Source organism: Prionailurus viverrinus, unplaced genomic scaffold, assembly GCF_022837055.1.
Source record: "Prionailurus viverrinus isolate Anna unplaced genomic scaffold, UM_Priviv_1.0 scaffold_35, whole genome shotgun sequence".
NCBI classification, from domain to species: Eukaryota; Metazoa; Chordata; class Mammalia; order Carnivora; family Felidae; genus Prionailurus; species Prionailurus viverrinus.
In genome coordinates, this window is record NW_025927605.1 from 4,275,930 (window position 1) to 4,294,322 (window position 18,393).

General features: G+C 50.2%; 1 protein-coding gene across 2 annotated transcripts in view; it reads left to right on the plus strand.

Moving 5' to 3' along the window:
- The first annotated feature begins 6,363 nt into the window (after positions 1 to 6,363).
- The window catches only part of TNS4 (tensin 4), a 28,042-nt gene continuing 16,012 nt past the window's right edge, over positions 6,364 to 18,393 (plus strand). The window contains exons 1-3 of one of the 2 annotated variants that reach the window (XM_047846046.1): positions 6,364 to 6,374; positions 12,790 to 12,844; positions 16,522 to 17,053. In XM_047846046.1, the coding sequence (XP_047702002.1) occupies positions 16,615 to 17,053 (439 nt within the window). In that variant the 5' untranslated portion in view covers positions 6,364 to 6,374; positions 12,790 to 12,844; positions 16,522 to 16,614. The remainder of the gene's footprint in view (positions 6,375 to 12,789; positions 12,845 to 16,521; positions 17,054 to 18,393) is intronic. The other variant, XM_047846047.1, reaches the window with a different exon arrangement.

An 18,393-nucleotide genomic window follows, 5' to 3' on the forward strand; every position in this document is an offset into this window, starting at 1 on the left:
GAGCTTAGTGTCCAGACCAGTTTCACACTGGAGATCTGCCGTCCATTCAGTGGATCACAGCCAGCATATTTTGAAATGAAATACAGACTAGAATGGAATGAGACGGGATGGAACGGAATGGAAAATATCAGTGTATCCCACATAGTAAGGAAAAGTATTGTTTCAGTTATTCATGTATTGTGTGAACTGGGTCCCAGCCTAAAATGTATTTCTCACTGTGGGTCACAACCAAAAAAAGTCTGAAAGCTACCAGTCAAAACATTACTTAAATAACTCCAGAAGTCTATAGCTGACGTCTATGCTAGGGAGCGAGCAGAGATACAGGAGTGCTAGGGGAGAATAGGACAGTAGGATCCCACTGGTCTGGGCTGGAGAAGGCTGGTCAGGGACGTCTTCCCTGGGGTGAAAGGCAGGGCAAAGGAGCAGAGGAGGCAGAGAAAACCGAGTGTGCCATCTGGGAGAAGAAGCATGGAAAATATAAGGGGAGGAGGGGGCAGGGGCCTGTAGTCTGGTGAGCGGAGGAGAGGACAGCATGACATGCGGATGGAGAGGTAGGAAGGACCCTTATGTGGCTTGTTGAAGGGTTTGTTCTTGACCTTAAAAGCAAGAAGCCACAGATGGGTTTATTCATTCATACACTCGACAGTTTGCTTGACCTGGCTGTCCTGGTGCTGGAGGCGCGGAGGTGAACGAACCTGCACGCCTCTTCTAGGCCAGCTAGAGAGTCGCGATACATGGGAGCGGTTACTCCAATGGGCAGACTCACATCCTATTTAAGTAAACTGATGCCTTGGGTTGGGTTCCCCCAGAAGCAGACTCTAAGACAAGAATGAGCATGCAAGTCATTTACTTGGGAGGTGATCCCAGGAAGCACTGGTAGGAAAATGGAAGTGACACAGGGAAGGGGAGGAGGCCCGTGGCAGGGGATGGACGCACAGCCTCGGGCAACCATCTCTATCTGCCAGGAGACCTCTGGGAGACTGTGAGGGGCACACTTCCTAAGGGGCAGGAGCTGTGGTTTCCATACTCCTGGGGCACTCCTGGCCTGTCCTCCACATAGGCTGGGCTGTTCCTGTTGCAGAGATAGCCATCTGGCAGGATAGCAGGGTACAGCGCCAGAGGGATATGGACAGGGCACTGGCCATTTCTGCCAAAGTCATCCTGTACCACTTCTAGAGGATTCTGTGGTCCCTTAACTCATCTGCATTTGATTTAAGGATTACCCCAAAATCTCTAACTCCACTCCTCACTTTTCCTCTGATCTCCGAATCTTTATATCAACCAACCATCACTCAGACCTCCCCCTTTGGATGCCCCATGAGCACCTCAAATCATCAAGCCCTAAACTCAATTCGTATGAGTCCCCATCCCCACCATCAGAGCAACACCTCCAATTTTCCTGTGGGGATGAATGGCACCCCAATTACCCTGTCATCCAAGCCAGAAACATAACATCCCTTCTCCCCCTCTGCCTCCAACCAGCAGACGACAGTCCCCTAGTCCTGCCCCTTCCTGGTCCAGGCCACCACTGCCCAGCCAGAGGATGCCTCAGCCCCTTTCACCAGGTCCCATCAGCTGCCTGGCTGCCTTCCTCACCCCCATTGGGCCATCCCAGGTCAGCCTTCCAAAATGCAGATCTGGTTGTGTCAGTCCCCTGATCAAAATCCTTCACGCCTCCTCACTGCCCTGAAGATGAAGTCCAGACACCTACTTGCATACAAAGGCTTCCATGTAGGGCATCACCCCCGGCCATCCTGGTGTCCCCGCTCCATCATTGCCATCATCTCACCTCATCTGCTCCAACTATTCAGATTATTCCTAATTCCCCCTCACACACCCATTCCTTTGCCCTTGTACCTACCTGGCCCGTGACCCTTCTGGTCTCAGCTCAGGCTGAGTCCCCTGGAAAGGCCACCCTGATCTCCCCCAAATACCTTACACGTCCTCCTTTAGAGCAAGGATGTCATGAAATAGCCACTGTTTAACTGCAGACCTGCCTCACCAACTATATCGTGAGCTCTTTGAGGGCGGGACATTATGTCATCTTTGTTTCCGGAGAACCTAGCATGTGGGCTTCTCCAAGAAAACGTTCCATTAGCATTGGCCCACCAATGAAGTGACCAGGCTCAGGTGACACTGATGGACAGTGGCTGAGCTGAGATGGGAAGCCATCAGCACAGGTGACAGACACCTGTTAGGACAAGACAGCATAGAGTACTCCTTCCTCTACCGGCACGGCACTCCTGAACCCTGTCAACAGGACTTAGAGTTGTCGTGAGAGTGGGGACACGTGGCACCTAGCCATCTGCGCTCTCTCAGGACCAGAGGCAGGATCAGACTGACAGGCTTTGAACTCAGCAGAGCAAAAGGTTTCTATCCCGCTGGGTACTACAGACAGCCTTGGCTTCAAGGGGCCATGTGAGCACAGGGCTGTACCCACATGGGCCAAGTGCCCAGTGAGGATTAGGTGATAGATTTGCCATCTGCGACTCTGGACGTGTCCCTTCCCCTCTCTGGGTCTCAATCTCCCCATTTGTATAATGGCAACTTATACCAGGTCGATTCTAGTTCAAAAATACTATGAAGCGAGCCTGAGGGCCAAGTCCAGGACCCATGACATGGTGTGGAAAGGATAGTATTCAGGAATGGCTGCCTCTGTCCAGCCTCTGCCCTTGGTACCTGTTCTCTGGGCGAGTCCCTTCACCTCCCTCAGTTTCTTCATCTGTAAAAGAGAATATTGGCATCTACAGAGTAAGATTGCTATAAGGAGAAATGCAATGAATTTTTAAAGTACCCGGAGCAGTGCTCCACCCATAATTGATGCTGTAATCAATGTGGGCCCTTTCCCCTAATACTAGAAGGCACCTGTGAGTGCTGGGCACACCCCGGCTCAGCCTCCAGAGCACCAGCCTCGAAAATTCTTCCCTCACTTACCTCCCATGCCTGCCTCTCCCTTCTCCCCTATATGCGGCTTCCCTCAGCACCAAGCTCAGCTCCTTGCCTGAGTCTGGCGGAGGGCCAGAGTGGCCAGGTGACTATGGTTAGCCACAGATGTGACCACCCAAGATCCTAGACCAGAGCGGCAGAGCCTGGATTCACACTGAGGTCTGGGGGCTCCAAGTCCAGAGCTCCCATCACAAGACAGCAGACCCCCATGTGATACAGGCCCACAGGCTTGCTGCCCACTCGCTGTCCAGCCACCCTCCCTCTGTCCCCAGGTGACCCCACTGCGTTCCTGTGGCTTGGGGTTTGCAGTCGCGGTGGCGGGTGACCAAAGGCTTGGCACCCTCCCACCAGCAAGTGGGGAGGGGGCTCCAGGGGCCAAATTCTTCTTCAAATGAGATTCCCGTGGTTTCCTCAGCTGAGGCGTCTGCGGAGCAGAGAGCAAACAATGTGGAATTAAATTTCTCTGGAAAACAGGCTCTGCGAGTGAAGATCTAAGCATCCCTTCGGGCATGGGGCCGACTTCGCCGGGTGCCAGGCTGGACTCCCACTGACTTCCAGGCCCAGCAGTTGAGCAATGCTAACCCCTGAGGCCATGCACCCCTTACCCCCACCAGCAGCCTCCCCACCCTGCGTGACCTCAGAACTGTCACCAGAGAAGAGCTCCGGCTTTTCCTGGACTCGGCTGGGGCACCCTGACCAGGGACAGCTGAGAACCCCCAAACAGGAGCATCCTTCTGGGACGGGTCCACACCAGCTGCGTCTGCCACCGCCACCACCACTGGGCGGGATTCAGGATCAGGTTGCAAAGACTAGGGGACGTGGTGAGACTGGCTGTCTCCCTGGGTCCCTAGGCCCCAGCAGCATATTCTAGAGTGACAGACCCCAAGAGGCACAGAGGAGGAAAGAACAAAAAAGCACAGCCACCAGCGGATTTCCCCAATCCCCTGCCCAATATCGTCTTAGATCCTGGCGGGAAAAAAAAAAAAAAAAAAAAAAAAAGGCCCTTACACATGTGATGTATTCGTACAATGGAGCATCACACGGTCATAATAAGGCAGGATATACTGACACATGATACAACATGGATGAACCTTGAAATCATTATGCTAAGTGAAAGGAGCCAGTCACAAAGACACATATTGTATGATCCCATTTATAGCAAATATCCAGAAAAGGTAAATGAATGGAGATAGAATTCAGATCAGAGGTTGCCAGGGCCCGGGGTGGGGGGTGGGGGGGTGGGGGGTGTGTGGAGAAGGAATGGGGAGTGACTGTTTAATGGGTATAGTATTTCCTTTTAGGGATGATGAAAACATTCTGGAACTCAATAGAGAGGATAGTTGCACAACATTGTGAGTGTGTTAAGTGTGGCTAATGTTACATTTATGTTATATGTGTTTTACCACATTAAAAGAAAAAAAAAAAAGAAAGTCCCTGTCCCTGGGTCCCCCACTTGCAGAGGGATCCTGCTGTGGCCGCCCCTGAGGAATGAGGACTCCAAAGGTCTGAAGTGGATGTACCCACCAGAGCCACAGCCTCCCTTCTAGAACACACTTGACACACTATTTTATTTCCTGCCTAAACACCCTGAGACTTCTCCAAGTTCCTTTTCCCAAAGGCAAACTGTACTCTGGGCCCAAGGACAGACAAGAGACAGCAGTTTGCAGGGGAGTAGATGGAATTTAGCTTATCTGGCCTTGCCTGTCCACCCCTTCCGGTGCAGGGTGGAGCCAAGAATGACAAGAGAAGAGGGTCAGACCACAGGCCAGGGCCTGGGACCCAGGGGCCAGCCCTCCCTGGGCAGCTGCCTGCTGGCACAGAATTTTAAGTCGTCAGAGAATTATGGATTTGACCTTGGCCCTCAAGGTCATTATGAAGGTATATATGCCAAGATGTATGGATAGAACATACTTCATTAACGGTATGTAAGCTTGACTTAGAACTTTTGAATATTTAGACTCATGGTATTTGGGCATCTGTATTCACCTTCTATCGCTGTGTGTTAACAAATGACCACAGAGTGACTTAAAAGAACACGGATTTATGAACTCACAGCTCCACGGGTCAGAAGTCCAGGTGGACTTAACTGGGTTCTCTGCTTGAGTTCCTGTAAGGACGAAACCAAGTGTCAGCCGGGCTGGGCTCTTGTCTGGAGGTTCTGGAGAAGAATCTGCTTTGCAGGCTCACACAGACTGTTGGCAGAATCCAGTTCCATGTGGTTGTAGGACTGAGGTCCCCATTTCCTTGCTGGCTGTCAACTGAGGGTCACTCGAGTCAAATCTTTCCCATGCTTCAAATCTCTATTACTTCCCATTCTGCTACCAGATGGGAGGGAACTCTCTTCTTACAGAGAATTCATCTGATTAGGTCAGGCCCATCTAATTCACCTCCATATTTTAAGGCCAGCCAACTTGAAACTTTATATCTGCAAAATTTCTTCATAGTGTACCTAGATTAGTATTTGATTAAGTAGAGGATGGCATCTTAGGAATCTGCCTCCAATTGCCCCTATTTGTAATCTTTCCCAGGGTCTTGGAAATGTTAGGGGACAACTGCTCCAGCCAGGCAGGTCCAGTTCTCTCTACCTCAAGACTTAACTCATGGGAGCTTTGCTTAACCTAGAGCAACCATGGCCCACTTCTATGGTGTCAACGCTACCCTTTCTCCTTCAAGGACCTACTGAAATGCCACCTCCTCCATGAAGCCTTCTGCCTGCACCTCAGACAGAATTAATCTCCCCCAGGGAACACTTTACTTATACCCCTCCTCTGTGGCACATCCCAGCCTGCCTTGGGTTACAGCAGAGAGCTCTGAGTCGTCTCTGCCCACTAGACCAGGAGCAACCTGTACCAGGTCCAGCAGGGATCCAGAGAGATGAATCCAATATGGTCCCTGCTTTGGAGGATGCAAAGTCCAGCAGGATCAATGAGCCTAATAATAATTACCATTTATAAATGTTTAGTGTGCGGGAATCAGGAATCATTGCACATACCTTTCAAACATCCCAGAAAACTGAGGTTCAGGGACATTAACCAGTTTTCCCAGAGTCACACGGCTCATCGGTGAGGAAAATTGGGAGTCCAGCTCCAGAGTCTAAATTGTAAGTCCTACACAATATTGGCTCACAAAATCTTAAAGAATTCAAGCCCCCCAACTTCTCATCTGGGGTCAGACACTGTGTTAATCAGGCTGTCACCGCTGTACTCACTGCAACATTTTGGTGGCTTCACGTATGAAGATTTCTTTCTCACATAGGTGCAGTGGGTGTGGGCTCTGCTCCTCATAACTCTGCAGGGGCCAGGAACCCTCCACCCCACTCTGGTAAAGGCCTTATCATCTTCCCCTGGGCCCTTCATATCTGACCATTGGACAGGGAAGAGAGTGAGCCAAGGTGAATTTTTCAGGGATCAGACCAGGATAAGACACAGGTGACATTTCTTTGGCTACATTCCACTGGCCAGAACTCAGTCCCTGGCCCTGTTTAACTGCAGGGGAGGCCGGGAAGTGCAGTCTCACTGTGTGCCCAGGAGGAAAAGGAAATTGAATCTGGGGAACAGACAACATGGGTGTTGCCACGGATGCCACGCTCTTTGGCCACACGTGGCTCCAGGGGTGCTGTGTGCAAACGGCCACCGGGTGCATGACAACAGAGCTGAGCTCAGGAAGTGAAGGCAAGGGTGGCCATGCTGGCAGGGGATTGGGGGCAGGGAGGTGTGAGAGCACAGTGTGTCCTTTTACTCACTTACCAGGCTCAACAGGAAGCCTTGCTCATCCAGTGAGCTCACTGTGGGCCTAGAGCTATGCAGAATCACCTTCCTCCTCCCTCAAGCTAGCCGGGGATCCTCTTCCATAGGCCAGGCCTGGGCAGAGGGTCCAGCAGCTTGGGTCCAGGGGTGGAGCACAGGCCCTGATGTCCCAAGGAGCATCCTTCCATCTCCCCTCCCCCAGAAGAATGAAAGTCCAACAAGGTCTGCCCAAGGGGAGCATTGTCAAGCCCTCAGCCTGCCTGTTTTTGGATCCAGGTAACTGCTTTTCTTTTCAAACTTAACTCTGGTTAAGGTATAAGAATCCACAAATTATGTTCCAAAGCCAGGTATGGATTATTTGGTCCAAAGAGGCCACACAACTTATCCTTGATCGAATGATCCAGGCTCTGCCATAAGAGAGGAAGGGGTGGACAGGAAAAGGGTATTCTAACAAGAAGCATGTCCACACCTGCACTTGGGGCCCACCCAGTGCTGCTCCCCAGAGAACACAGGGTAGAGAAAATGCCAAAGTACTGGCCCTGGGCCCTAAGAGGGTAGGTATTCCTGGGGCCCCAGGACCCTGTGCAGTGGGGATGGGAACTGCACAGACCAGCCTGCACTGACTTCACATGCCCTGGTTGGTATCAGGGGAGGGCCCAAGAAGGCAAGGACCTGAGTTTCAGTCTGGCTCTGTCACCACTTGCCGTGGGCCCTTAAGCCACCCCTAGCCCCACCTCTGTGCCTCTCTGAGCCTCAGTGACCCATCAGTCCACTGAGATCTGACCTTCAGAGCAAAATGCACATACCCCTAGGGTAGCACAAAACGATCCATCAGCACCTGGGAAGAAGAATTTTAGAATTCAAGGTATATGTATGTGCACGTATTTCCATCTAAAAGTAAGGAGGGAATGCAGCTCTAATAATATTTGACATACAGATGTTATGTACCCCTTCTTGGCCGATCACGTCCCCCACATTGGTCAATGTCTGCAGGGAGGTGCAGGTGCCCCTCAGGCAGACAACTTGAGAGTGACGTGCTTACTCTCTTGTTTGCTTTGCAACAGATCGTGACCTACCGCCGCTTACATATGCCCAGGTCAGTGGAATTTGCAGATTGTAATGTCTGATTCAATCTAAATTAACCCTCCTAAAGAAAGGACAAGTGGCCTAAAAAGATTTCTGCAAAGACACGGCAGGAAAGGCGCTTCCCCCCTTAATCCTAGGACATGATTTCATGTGACATTTCATAAAGGAAAAACAAGGGTTGTCTGTTGAGATTTCCAAAAATGAAATCCTTTTCAGCAAGATAATGGTGAAGTTTAAACAGTTGTTGAGGAAGTAACTTTTTTTGGAAGGAAAATAGTATATAGAGCCTTTAGAAATAAAGTTTGAAAGTATTCCCATTGTTATAAGATTTTGTGGCTGGAAACCTTGTGTGTTCCCAAAATCTTTCATATCCACCCTTTAAAAAAAATTTTTTTTTAACTTGGTTAAAAATCTTCCAAGTGAGGGGCGCGTGGGTGGCTCAGTTGGTTGAGGGCCCGTTCATCTCTTGATTTTGGCTCAAGTCATGATCCCAGGGTCATGGGATTAAGCCCTGTGTTGGGCTCTGCGCTGAGCATGAGGCCTGCTTGAGATTCTCTCTTTCTCCCTCTGCCCCTCTCCCCCGCTTGCTCACTTTCTCTCTCTCTAAAGTAAAAAAAGAAAAGAAAGAAAAAAAAAAATCTTCCAAATGAGAGTTTGAGTGGGTTTTAAATCCATTTGCTGAAAGTATTAAAATGCACCACATTCCAATTTCTTTGCAAGAACAACTGATTGACATGAGAGAGGATGGAAATTTGAAAGTCAATTTTGAACAAAACCTTTGCATAATTGGTGGATGGCACTGAAAATTGAAACATGAATGTCATGACTTAATGAGCTGAGCCCACAATGCACCTCGTCCGTCTGGATCTAGGTATCTCCATGAGGCCTCCTTTCTAGCCGTGACAGCCTTAAAAGCTGAATATGAAATAAACCGAATTTAGGGCCAGACATTCAAGCCACTGCTCTACGAAGTGTTAAATCAGGCTTTTCAAAAAATAAAGAAGCATATTCAGTGGTGGTGTTCTCACTGTGAAAGCAAAAAGGGATTTTATACCATGATTAAATGAAAAGCCTTAAAAATTGCTTTAAAACTTGGTGTTTATTATATTTTTAATTTCTATTTGTATGGCTTTACAGTATACATAATATTGTACATTGTAGCTAATTTGTACCTATATGGATAATGCACATAATGCATTTTGTAATGTACATATACTTATGTAATGTGCATACTAATATATATTTGTGTGTGTGTGTATAGTTCATGTATGTAACATTCTATGTATATAATTTGTAAACTAATAGCTATGGGTGGGGGGGGGGTGCCTGCTCAACATTTTTTGCTGATGGGACGAATGGATTATAAAGCTTGAGTTCAAAGATGGCTTCAGTGCCAGGGACCCCTCCGGCTCTGGCATTAGAGACGGCATGGGGCGCCCTTTGTCCTGGATGGGGGTATTCGTAACGATAACAACGATGTTCCTGGCTTGGGCCTCACCTGACCTGCAGGTGGAATTTCAGGCATGCACATTTTGTAGCTAAGGAGTCAGAAAAACAGAAGAATAAGACCAGAGAAAACTCCACCTCCTGAAGGCAGCTCCTTTGTAAGGGCAGAATGCCCTCCCCCCTCCCACTGCAACAGGGGAAGGAAAACGAAACTTGCCTCCCGCTCAGGGGGAATCCAGAGGCCCTGAGAGGATAACTATCTTTCCTGGAGCATGACAGCAAATGGCAATGGAGACCAGGTATAAATTCAGGCCTCCAGAGTGCCAGGTCTGGCCTTTTACCTGCTCTGCTCTCCCTGGACCTTGATGCAGAACCTAGTTCTTACCAAAATTCTCACCACCGTCTCTGTTGAGAAGGCCTTCCTGCTATTAATTTTAGTCTCGCGTGCTGCAAATAAAGCCTAATGTTCAGGTCAGTTCTCTCTGTCCCCCTGCAGCAAAGAACATCCCTCCCCAACATCTTTTGCATCTGTCTTAACACCAAAGAAAAGAGAGTTCCAGAGAAAAGTAAGGCCTGCGCCTCTGCTATGCTTTCAGGGGGCTTGGCAACTCCCAGAAGCAAAGATCTTTCTATGGCACAAATATGTCCATGTTATTCCTTCCCTGGTCCTACTGTGCCTAAAAGCATCCCCTGTGTCTCCACTGCCAGCAACAGAAAAGCCAGGCCGCTGAAGCCCCAACCCACATACCCTTCCCCCCTGGCCCCATATCAGTCACCGGCAGGAAACAGAAACCACACCAGCAAATTTAAGCAGAAAGGAATTCCGTGCATCCTGTGCTCACAAAATCATCAGAAAGGCTAGAGGAACAGGCTGCACCTGCAGGAATGGCTCCCAGAAAAACCCGCGACCCGACTTGGGAGCTCGCCTCTGGCGCCTTCAGGAAGGTAAAGAATCAGGAGCCACCCAGTGTCTGTTGACTTTAAGACCATCACCTAACTGGTTCAGGATCAGGAAGCCATTTTCAGGAACAGCCTCTCCACACCCACAAAGCTGGACTCTGGATGCTAGAAGGCAGCTGCCCCCAAATCCCAGTGTCTCCACCACCGTGTTGACCAGCAGCAACAAACCATGTTCCCAAGGCCATTTGATTGACAGAAACTGTTGCCTAACCAGGACTCCAGGCAAGGGAGGGTGAGAAATACAGAAAAATGCATCTGCTTCGTTTTGGGAAATCAATTAACATACGCCATCGCATCAACAAGCTATAGAAGGGGGGCATTTGGGTGGCTCAGTTGATTGAGCATCCTGCTTCAGTTCAGGTCACGGTCTCAGGGTTCAGAAGTTCAAGCCCCACATCGGCTGGCTGCTGTCGGTGCAGAGCCCGCTTCAGATCCTCTGTCCCCCTCTCTCTCTGATCCTCCCCTGCTTGCGCTCTCTCAAAAATAAATAAAACATCAAAAGCGAAACAAAACAAAAAACAAGCTATAGAAGAAAAATCACACAACATATCCACAGATGCAGGAAGAAATGCTGCCCCAGGCTCTGGGGAGACTGATCGTGTCAGGGGGAAGGAAGGGTCAGGAGAGGAGCAGAGAGAGGTTGGGGGAGAAGTAGGGTAGCATGGGGATGGGTAGACAGGGTCTGGAAGGTCGCTGAGACTGGAATCAGTGTTCGAGGAGTGGCCTAAGGTGCAGAAAGTGACCAAATGTAAACCAAAAACAGCCACACCTTCCAAGAAAGACTATAACCTGAGGCACAGGGTCATAAGGCTGGGGGGCCTCCCAGCCCTGAAAGAATTGCCATAAAGGCCGTCCTTTGTGCCAGTCCCCAGGGAGGCAGCCAGGACTAGTGCCAGAACCACCACAATCCTGGCCCAACGTGATCACCTCCCTGTGGCGTGCCCCTTCCACAGCAGATACTCAGCATCTGTCCCTCTGCATCCCCCACACCTACCCCATTCTCCCACCCCACCCCCACCCCCAATGCCCTTCCTGAGCTACTGCAGTGAGTAAGGCCACTGCATGCAGTGCACCCGGCTTATAGCTTACAGCTTGCAACCGCCTCATTTTCTTCATTCAAAGACACAACTGTTCCTCAAGCCATGTGCCAGCCGGGCTGCACGAATCTCCAGAGACGCCTTTTAACACGACCGTCAGGAGGGAGCACCTTTTTATAACTTGGCACAGTTTTGCTCCCTGGCCTCCCATGACGCTGGTTCATCATGCCTCCACCAAGCCACAGGGCATCAAATACTTTGAGGCAGGAAGCCTTTTCACTGAGCATAATGGGGGCACTGAGTGGCCCACCCACCCACCCACCCAGCCATCCCTGAGATTAGCCACTGCTGGGATCACCAGGAGTCCCTGAGCTAGTGACTTTGCCAGCTCCCTCTCAGCAGAACAACTTGCCCAGACCTGGCTCAGCTCTGCCACCAGCGCCCTCCCCCCACTGTGACTGGATGCCCCTTTGCAACTCTCTGGGACCCCTGGCACAGAACAAGGAGGGGGTTGGGGCCAGGGAGAGGGGATGTTTAGACTTGAGGTCTTTCTGCCATCACCCCTGCATGGAACTTCCACCCCAGGGGCACAAACCAGACCACGCAGAAGGGTAGCCCCTGAGTGAATGAATGAAGAGGAGCAAGGTTATGTACGAGCCCTTCTCAAAGTCCTCCAGACACTCAGAGCGCCTCCCCTTGGTTCAGAAGCCCCATTCCCAGGCTAAGAAGGAAAAAAAAAGAAAATAGAAGATCTATGCCCAGGGGCGCCTGGGTGGCTCAGTCGGTTGGGCGTCCGACTTCGGCTCAGGTCGTGATCTCACGGTCCGTGAGTTCGAGCCCCGTGTCGGTTCGGAGCCTGGAGCCTGCTTCAGATTCTGTGTCTCCCTCTCGCTCTGCCCCTCCCCTGTTCACGCTCTGTCTCTCTCTCTATCAAAAAATGAATAAACGTTAAAAAAAATCTATGCCCAGCCTTAATTCCAGTGCACCCCTACCCTGGGCTTGCCACAGTGTGACCCAGCCCAGAGAGTACAGGGGAAGGGTCCTTGCTCACCGATGTCCTCCTTTCCCAAAGGCAAGGACTTCACTTTCTGCTGGTTCTGTCAGCGCACAGTCCCTTTCCTGGCTGCCACATGGTAGGAGGAATGCCCACAGTGCACCTGAGTCCTACAAGGACCTTGTCCCTAGCAGGTAGAGCTTGTCCTAATAAGCAGGGCTCCACTGACCACATGGTACATAGACCCCTCTCTCCCATAACAAGGGGCATGGGGCAGGAGGCGGGGGAGCAGGCAAGCAAGAAGCTTGGGAAACATACACGCGCGTTCGGGCACACACACACACACACACACACACACAGCCCCAGCAAACGCCAGGCCGGGTCACCACCCATTGCTTCCCTTCCCTGGTGCCCGTGCCAGCCCCACCTGAGCTCATCTAGACACAGGAGGGGTGGGGCCTGTGGGCTATCAGCCACGTGTAGGGCCTGGAGGGGAAGAGGGAGGGAGGGTGGGAGGGCCAGGTGCTGCTCTTCAGGCAGGTCTGAAGGTGAACTGCACCTCCCCCTTGAGCAGTCTTGGTCCCAGGAGTCAGGAGTGAACACAGCCGTCTGCCCGCCCTGGACACCAGGTATGTGCCTTTATTCTTTAAGGATAAGAGAGGGAGACTCAGCACCTTCACCAACCTCATTTAACCCTTTGTCCTCAGCTTCTCCACGTGTCCTGGGGCTCCAAGTGAAGGTGGAGAGAAAGGGGAGGAGGCCATAGATGACAGAGAGATGGTCTCAGGACCACAGACCCCAGAGTTCAGCGCTTTAAGAGCAGGAAATCTGTACCCTTCGGTGTACAGATGAGAGAACCAAGGTCCAGGGCTGGGGTGGAAAGAGGCTTGCCCAAGGTCACAGAGACTTGGGAAGGGAATGGACAGAGAACCCAGGCCTCCTGCCTCCCAGCCCACAGCACGAAGCCTGTCCCTGAGCCCCCATGCTGGGCCATTCAGAGGCTGCCAGGAATCGGGGGGCATGGCCACCCGAGGGTCTGCTTTAGTGAGTCTGGGATGGGAAAATCAGAAGCCACTCTTCAAGGATGGGGGTGGGGTGGGGATGGGCTGTAGAGGCAAAATGCTTTGGAGAGGAGGCTCAGGCTTCACCTTCTGTCGCCCTCCCCCTTTGCTGACCTGGGCTCATAATAGGAGGGAGAGAGTAAGTCAATGAAACGGAAACAGGGATTTGCCAAGGTATCAGGATCCCCCTGCCTCCGGAGCCCTTGGAAACAAAGTTATTTGAGTCCAAATCAGAAAGGGGAATATGTGGGAAGGACCTATGAATAGGGCAGAGCTGGCTGGAGCCCTATACACCCCCAACACATACAGAGGCAGGTGTGCACACACACACACACATACACACACTGAGTCTGGAGCCCCAGCAACCCTCACCTAGAGGGTGAGGAAAGAAAGAGCTAGAGAGGGGCTGGTGAGGGTGTCCAAGAATAAAGGAGTGAGACCCAGCCCCTGCCCTGGAAGTGTTCAAGGTGAGAAGAGAGTTTGAACAAGACCCTGAGGGGCTACCTGCCTTTCACTCAATCCCAGGCCTGTCCCACTGGGTTCCAGAATCCCAGAAGGAGCAGATGTGAAATGGGTCTTAACTCTGAAGCAGTAACACAAGGTTAAGAGTTTGGGACTGTGGAGCCAAGGCCACCCAGGCTCAAAACTACTGGGTTCAAACCCCATTTCCACCAGTGGATTCTGCAGGCTCTATGACCTGAGTCAAATCCCTGAACCTCTCCAGCCCCATAGTAATAGTACCCTCCTCATGGAGCCACGGAGAAAATGAGATGAGTACATTTTAAGCTCCATTATTATTATATCCCCATCATACAGATGGGACAACTGAGGCCCATAGGGGAAAGGGTAGCAGTTTTCCAATCAGTAAGCAGGCATCCCGAGTGATAACCCCAGCCCACAATGTGCTCTGCAAAGTCAGTAACCCCAGGCTCCTCTGTGGGGCCCAGCCAAAAACCCCTCAGGGTGCACTGAGATCCTGCCCCAGTAAACTCAGGCCACTTGGAGCATGTGAGGAAAGAGCCACAACTCCGCGTCCTCGGTTGCTCCTAGGAAGGAGCTCAGAGGACTATTCCCTTCCACTGCCATTTATAGACATCCTTCCCAAGCTTGGGATGCACCGCCCCCTCCAGGCCCCAGCCAAGGAGAAGTCTGGCAACAGAGCCTACAGGAGCCATGGGGGACAAGGGAGACTGGCTTTTCTCATTAATTTGCTGTGTGACCTTGGGCAAATCGTATACCCTCTCTGGACCTCAGATATCCCTCTGCATTTGAACTCCATGCGGTAAGGGAGTTAAGAATCCCAAGTCCCGCAGCCTGGGTTTGAATCTCAGCTCTACTTTTCTGGATGTGTGACCTATGCAGATTCCTTAACCTCTCTGAGTCTCAGTTTCTTCACCTGTAAAATGGACTAGTTAATAGAGATACAACAATTCCTAGTGATGTGGGGGATTCGAATAGTTACCACGTGTAAAACACATAGGTGAGAGCTTGGCACATGGCGAGTGCTCAGTAAACGGGAGCTATGATTACTATTATGAAAGTGTTATACTCTACATAAGCCCTTCTCTCCAAGTATTTAGAATTTCCCAGCTGCTTTCACTCATCGATTCCACACCTCTCTCTGGGAGGATACAGGGCAGGAATTCTTAGTCTCAGCTCACAGACGAGGAAACTGAGGGTCAGAGTTATACCTTACAGAGCTGTTTGAGCTGGGACTTGAATCTGAATCTTCAGACTCCACAGTTTGCATTTGCCCTAGACTGGTCTCTATGCCTTCTCCAGACCTGGGGTCTGATGTGATGGAGGTGTTTTGGAAAAAGGGAGAAGTAGAGTCAGGGGGTGTTGTGGGGCACACAGTGAGGCTCAGGGCTAGTAGTGGTCGTACAACCAGCAAGTCCCCTCTCCTTACAGTTTTCTTGGCAGCCCCAATCCCAGAACCTGTCCCCACCTACCCAGCCCAACCTATAAGAAACTACTAACGTGTGGCATTAAGGCTAGACAACAAGGAGAACTTTCCACACTAAGGGAAACAGGGAAGTCGGAACATCTCTTTCCCAAATGAGCCCACAGGGAATGATTATCAACTGATGATGTCACTGCCAAGCTCAGAACTATTCTGTGGCTCCTCATTGCCCTCAGGGTGCAGCAGGCACTACAGAGCCCAGCCTACATCTGCAGGGTCTGGCCAGCCTGCCTCCCCCCACCTCATCTTTCCCCCCCATCCAACTAGGTGCTCTCTGTTTCTCAGATGCTCAGTAATACCTAGTGATGTCCCCTGCCCACTAGGGCCCTGAACATACCTGTCTCTTCACCCTACCTGCCTTGCTCAGCTAGCTCCTGCTTTTCCTTGTTGTCTCCCTTTACATGTCCCTTCCTCCAGGAAGTCCGCCCTGACCTCCACACCAGTGCCTATAGAGTCTCCTTGCTTTGCCTCTTCCCTGGTAACCCTGTTTAGAATTGCTCACCTGCTTGCTTGTCTGTTTCACCAATTGGCCCACATGCAGTAGCAGCTAAATACAGGGTTTCTGACATCAGGCAGGCTGAGGTCCTGTCCTGCTCTGATACTTGTTGGCCGTATGACCCTTGGGCGGGTAACTGACCTCTCTGTCTCTCCAGTCACACATCATAAAATGGAAAATAATAGTATCTACCTCATATGGTTGTTAGGAGGAGTTTAAATGGCTTTCTGTGTAATATGTGTGCATAGTAATTACTCAATAAATATTAGCTAGTATTTATTTAATAAATAAGGCTGTGACATAGTAGATATTCAATAACCTCTCAATAAAAGAGATTTTATTTAAGAATCACTTACATAATGCTTTTTGTGTGTCACGCACTGTTCAAAGTATGCTACAAATCTTAACTCATTTTACAGATCAGGAAAACTGAGGTACAGAGAAGTTAATTAACTTGTCCAACATTGTACAGCTACTAAGTAGTAGAGCCAGGATGCAAACCCAGACAGTCTGGCTCCAGTATCCTTGCTTCTTATTTTATTATTATTTTTTAAATACTTATTAAGTAATCTCAACACCCAACATGCCACCCAGACTCACAACCCTGAGATCAAGAGTCACATGCTCTTCCGACTGAGCCAGCCAGGCGCCACTCCACCCCCACCCCCACCCCTGCCAGTATCCATGCTTTTAATGAATGAATAAATAAGCCTTTGCCTTGTGGGGAGGGGTGGCAGGGGCTTCATCTACCAAAGTTACTCAGTTCCCAACCTTGGTATCTTTCAGGTCCTGGGAGCTTCCGGTTGGCAAGCGACATCTCTGGGGTGTAACTGAGGCTGATTTGAAACCAGAGGTAAACCGACAGTCACTGGCCCCACCATGTCGCAAGTGATGTCCAGCCCCCTGCTGGCAGGAGGCCATGCAGTCAGCCTGACTCCCTGTGAAGAACCCAGGAGGGTCCTGCACCCAGCACCCAGCCCCAGCCTGCCACCCCAGTGTCCTTACTACACCACAGAAGGCTGGGGAGCCCAGGCCCTGATGGCCCCTACACCCAACAAGGGGCCCCCCAGCAGGCTCCAGCAAGGCCCACAGACTGGGGCCAAAGCCAGCTGCCTCCTACAGTCCCCTGGTGAGCAGGCCTCAGGGGCCCTAGAGGACCTTGACTCCTACATTGACTTCTCACTGGAGAGCCTCAACCAGATGATTCTGGAACTGGACCCCACCTTCCAGCTGCTCCCCCCAGGAGCTGGTACGCCCTGGGCCGAACCTACCCAGAGCATTACCACAAAGAAAAAGAAAGACGAGCCTGAAGCCTTGGGTAAGGATGTGGGGCACAGTGCCAGGAGGGGGGACGAGACCTCATGAGGAAGAAGGACTTTTTCCAACAAATCAGAGGAGCAGGAGACTATGTCCTATTGGGAGGTGCTGTGCAGCCCTAAACAAGTTACTTAACCTCTGTTTTCTCTCCTGTATAAAGGAGATAAATACAAGTTTCCCTCACTATCCAATTCTATTTTATTACTGAGTTTGGAAAGGTGATGGATACCTGTTTTATGCGATTTTTCAGACTTTAAATAAGCTACTATATATAAGAATTTCATACGATGCCATGCAGTAAATAAGAGCTTGATAAATGTGGAATCCCTGAACCTCACCGTTCTATGGTATATCTCTTGAGGTCCTAACCCCGGTCCCCTGAAACTCTTGTAGGATTGCTCTCTGGGCCCCTGTTGCTGTTTAGGGGAGTATCTCTCTGGGGAGTCCCAAGCTGGAAGTAGAGTCACAGAGGTCAGTCTACTTAGGGCAGAACCCTGCTGTGTCTCAGGGGTGGTGTGCTGGTAAATGTCTAACACCTAGCTCCACGATGGGATGGGAGAGAGCCCTGATTTGAAACATCTGCCACCAGGGCCGATTTCAAACTATCAACATGATGTCACTGAATGTAGCACTGGAAAGACATGCCTGTACAAGGCCGTTATTGTATTTAGAGTATTTCTATTATACAATACAATAGATATTAATAACCTCAAGAATATAGATGATAGTGGAGTGCCTGGCTGGCTCAGTCAGAAGAGCATGTGACTCGTGATCTCAGGGTCGTGAATCTGAGCCCCACGTTGGGCGTAGAGATTACTTAAATAAACAAAACTTTTAAAAATAGAGTATAGATTATAGTAAAATAATTGGAATGTGGTGAGTTGTATTTATTACGTTTGTTTTTATCATAAGTTATTTCATTGTAAGTTTGCATGATTAAAAAAATGTTTAATGTTTATTTATATTTTGAGAAAGAGAGAGACAGTGCAAGCGGGGGAGGGGCAGACAGAGAGGGAGACACAGAATCCGAATTAGGCTCCAGGCTCTGAGGTGTCAGCACAGAGCACGACGCGGGGCTCCAACCCATGAGATCATGACCTGAGCCGAAGTCGGATGCCCAACCGACTGAGCCACCCAGGCGCCCCTATATAATTTGATTTTTAATCATGTCTAAGTTTAGAACTCAGCTGGACAAAATCTGAAAAATTTAACAATCAGCTCCCATGAACTGGTACAACTAACTTCAATATACCACCACATCTAAGGAATTCTAGAAATCCCTACATCTGGTGTCCGTTTCCCCAACAAAGAGTTTCAAGTATACTCTGAGGATAAGGATCA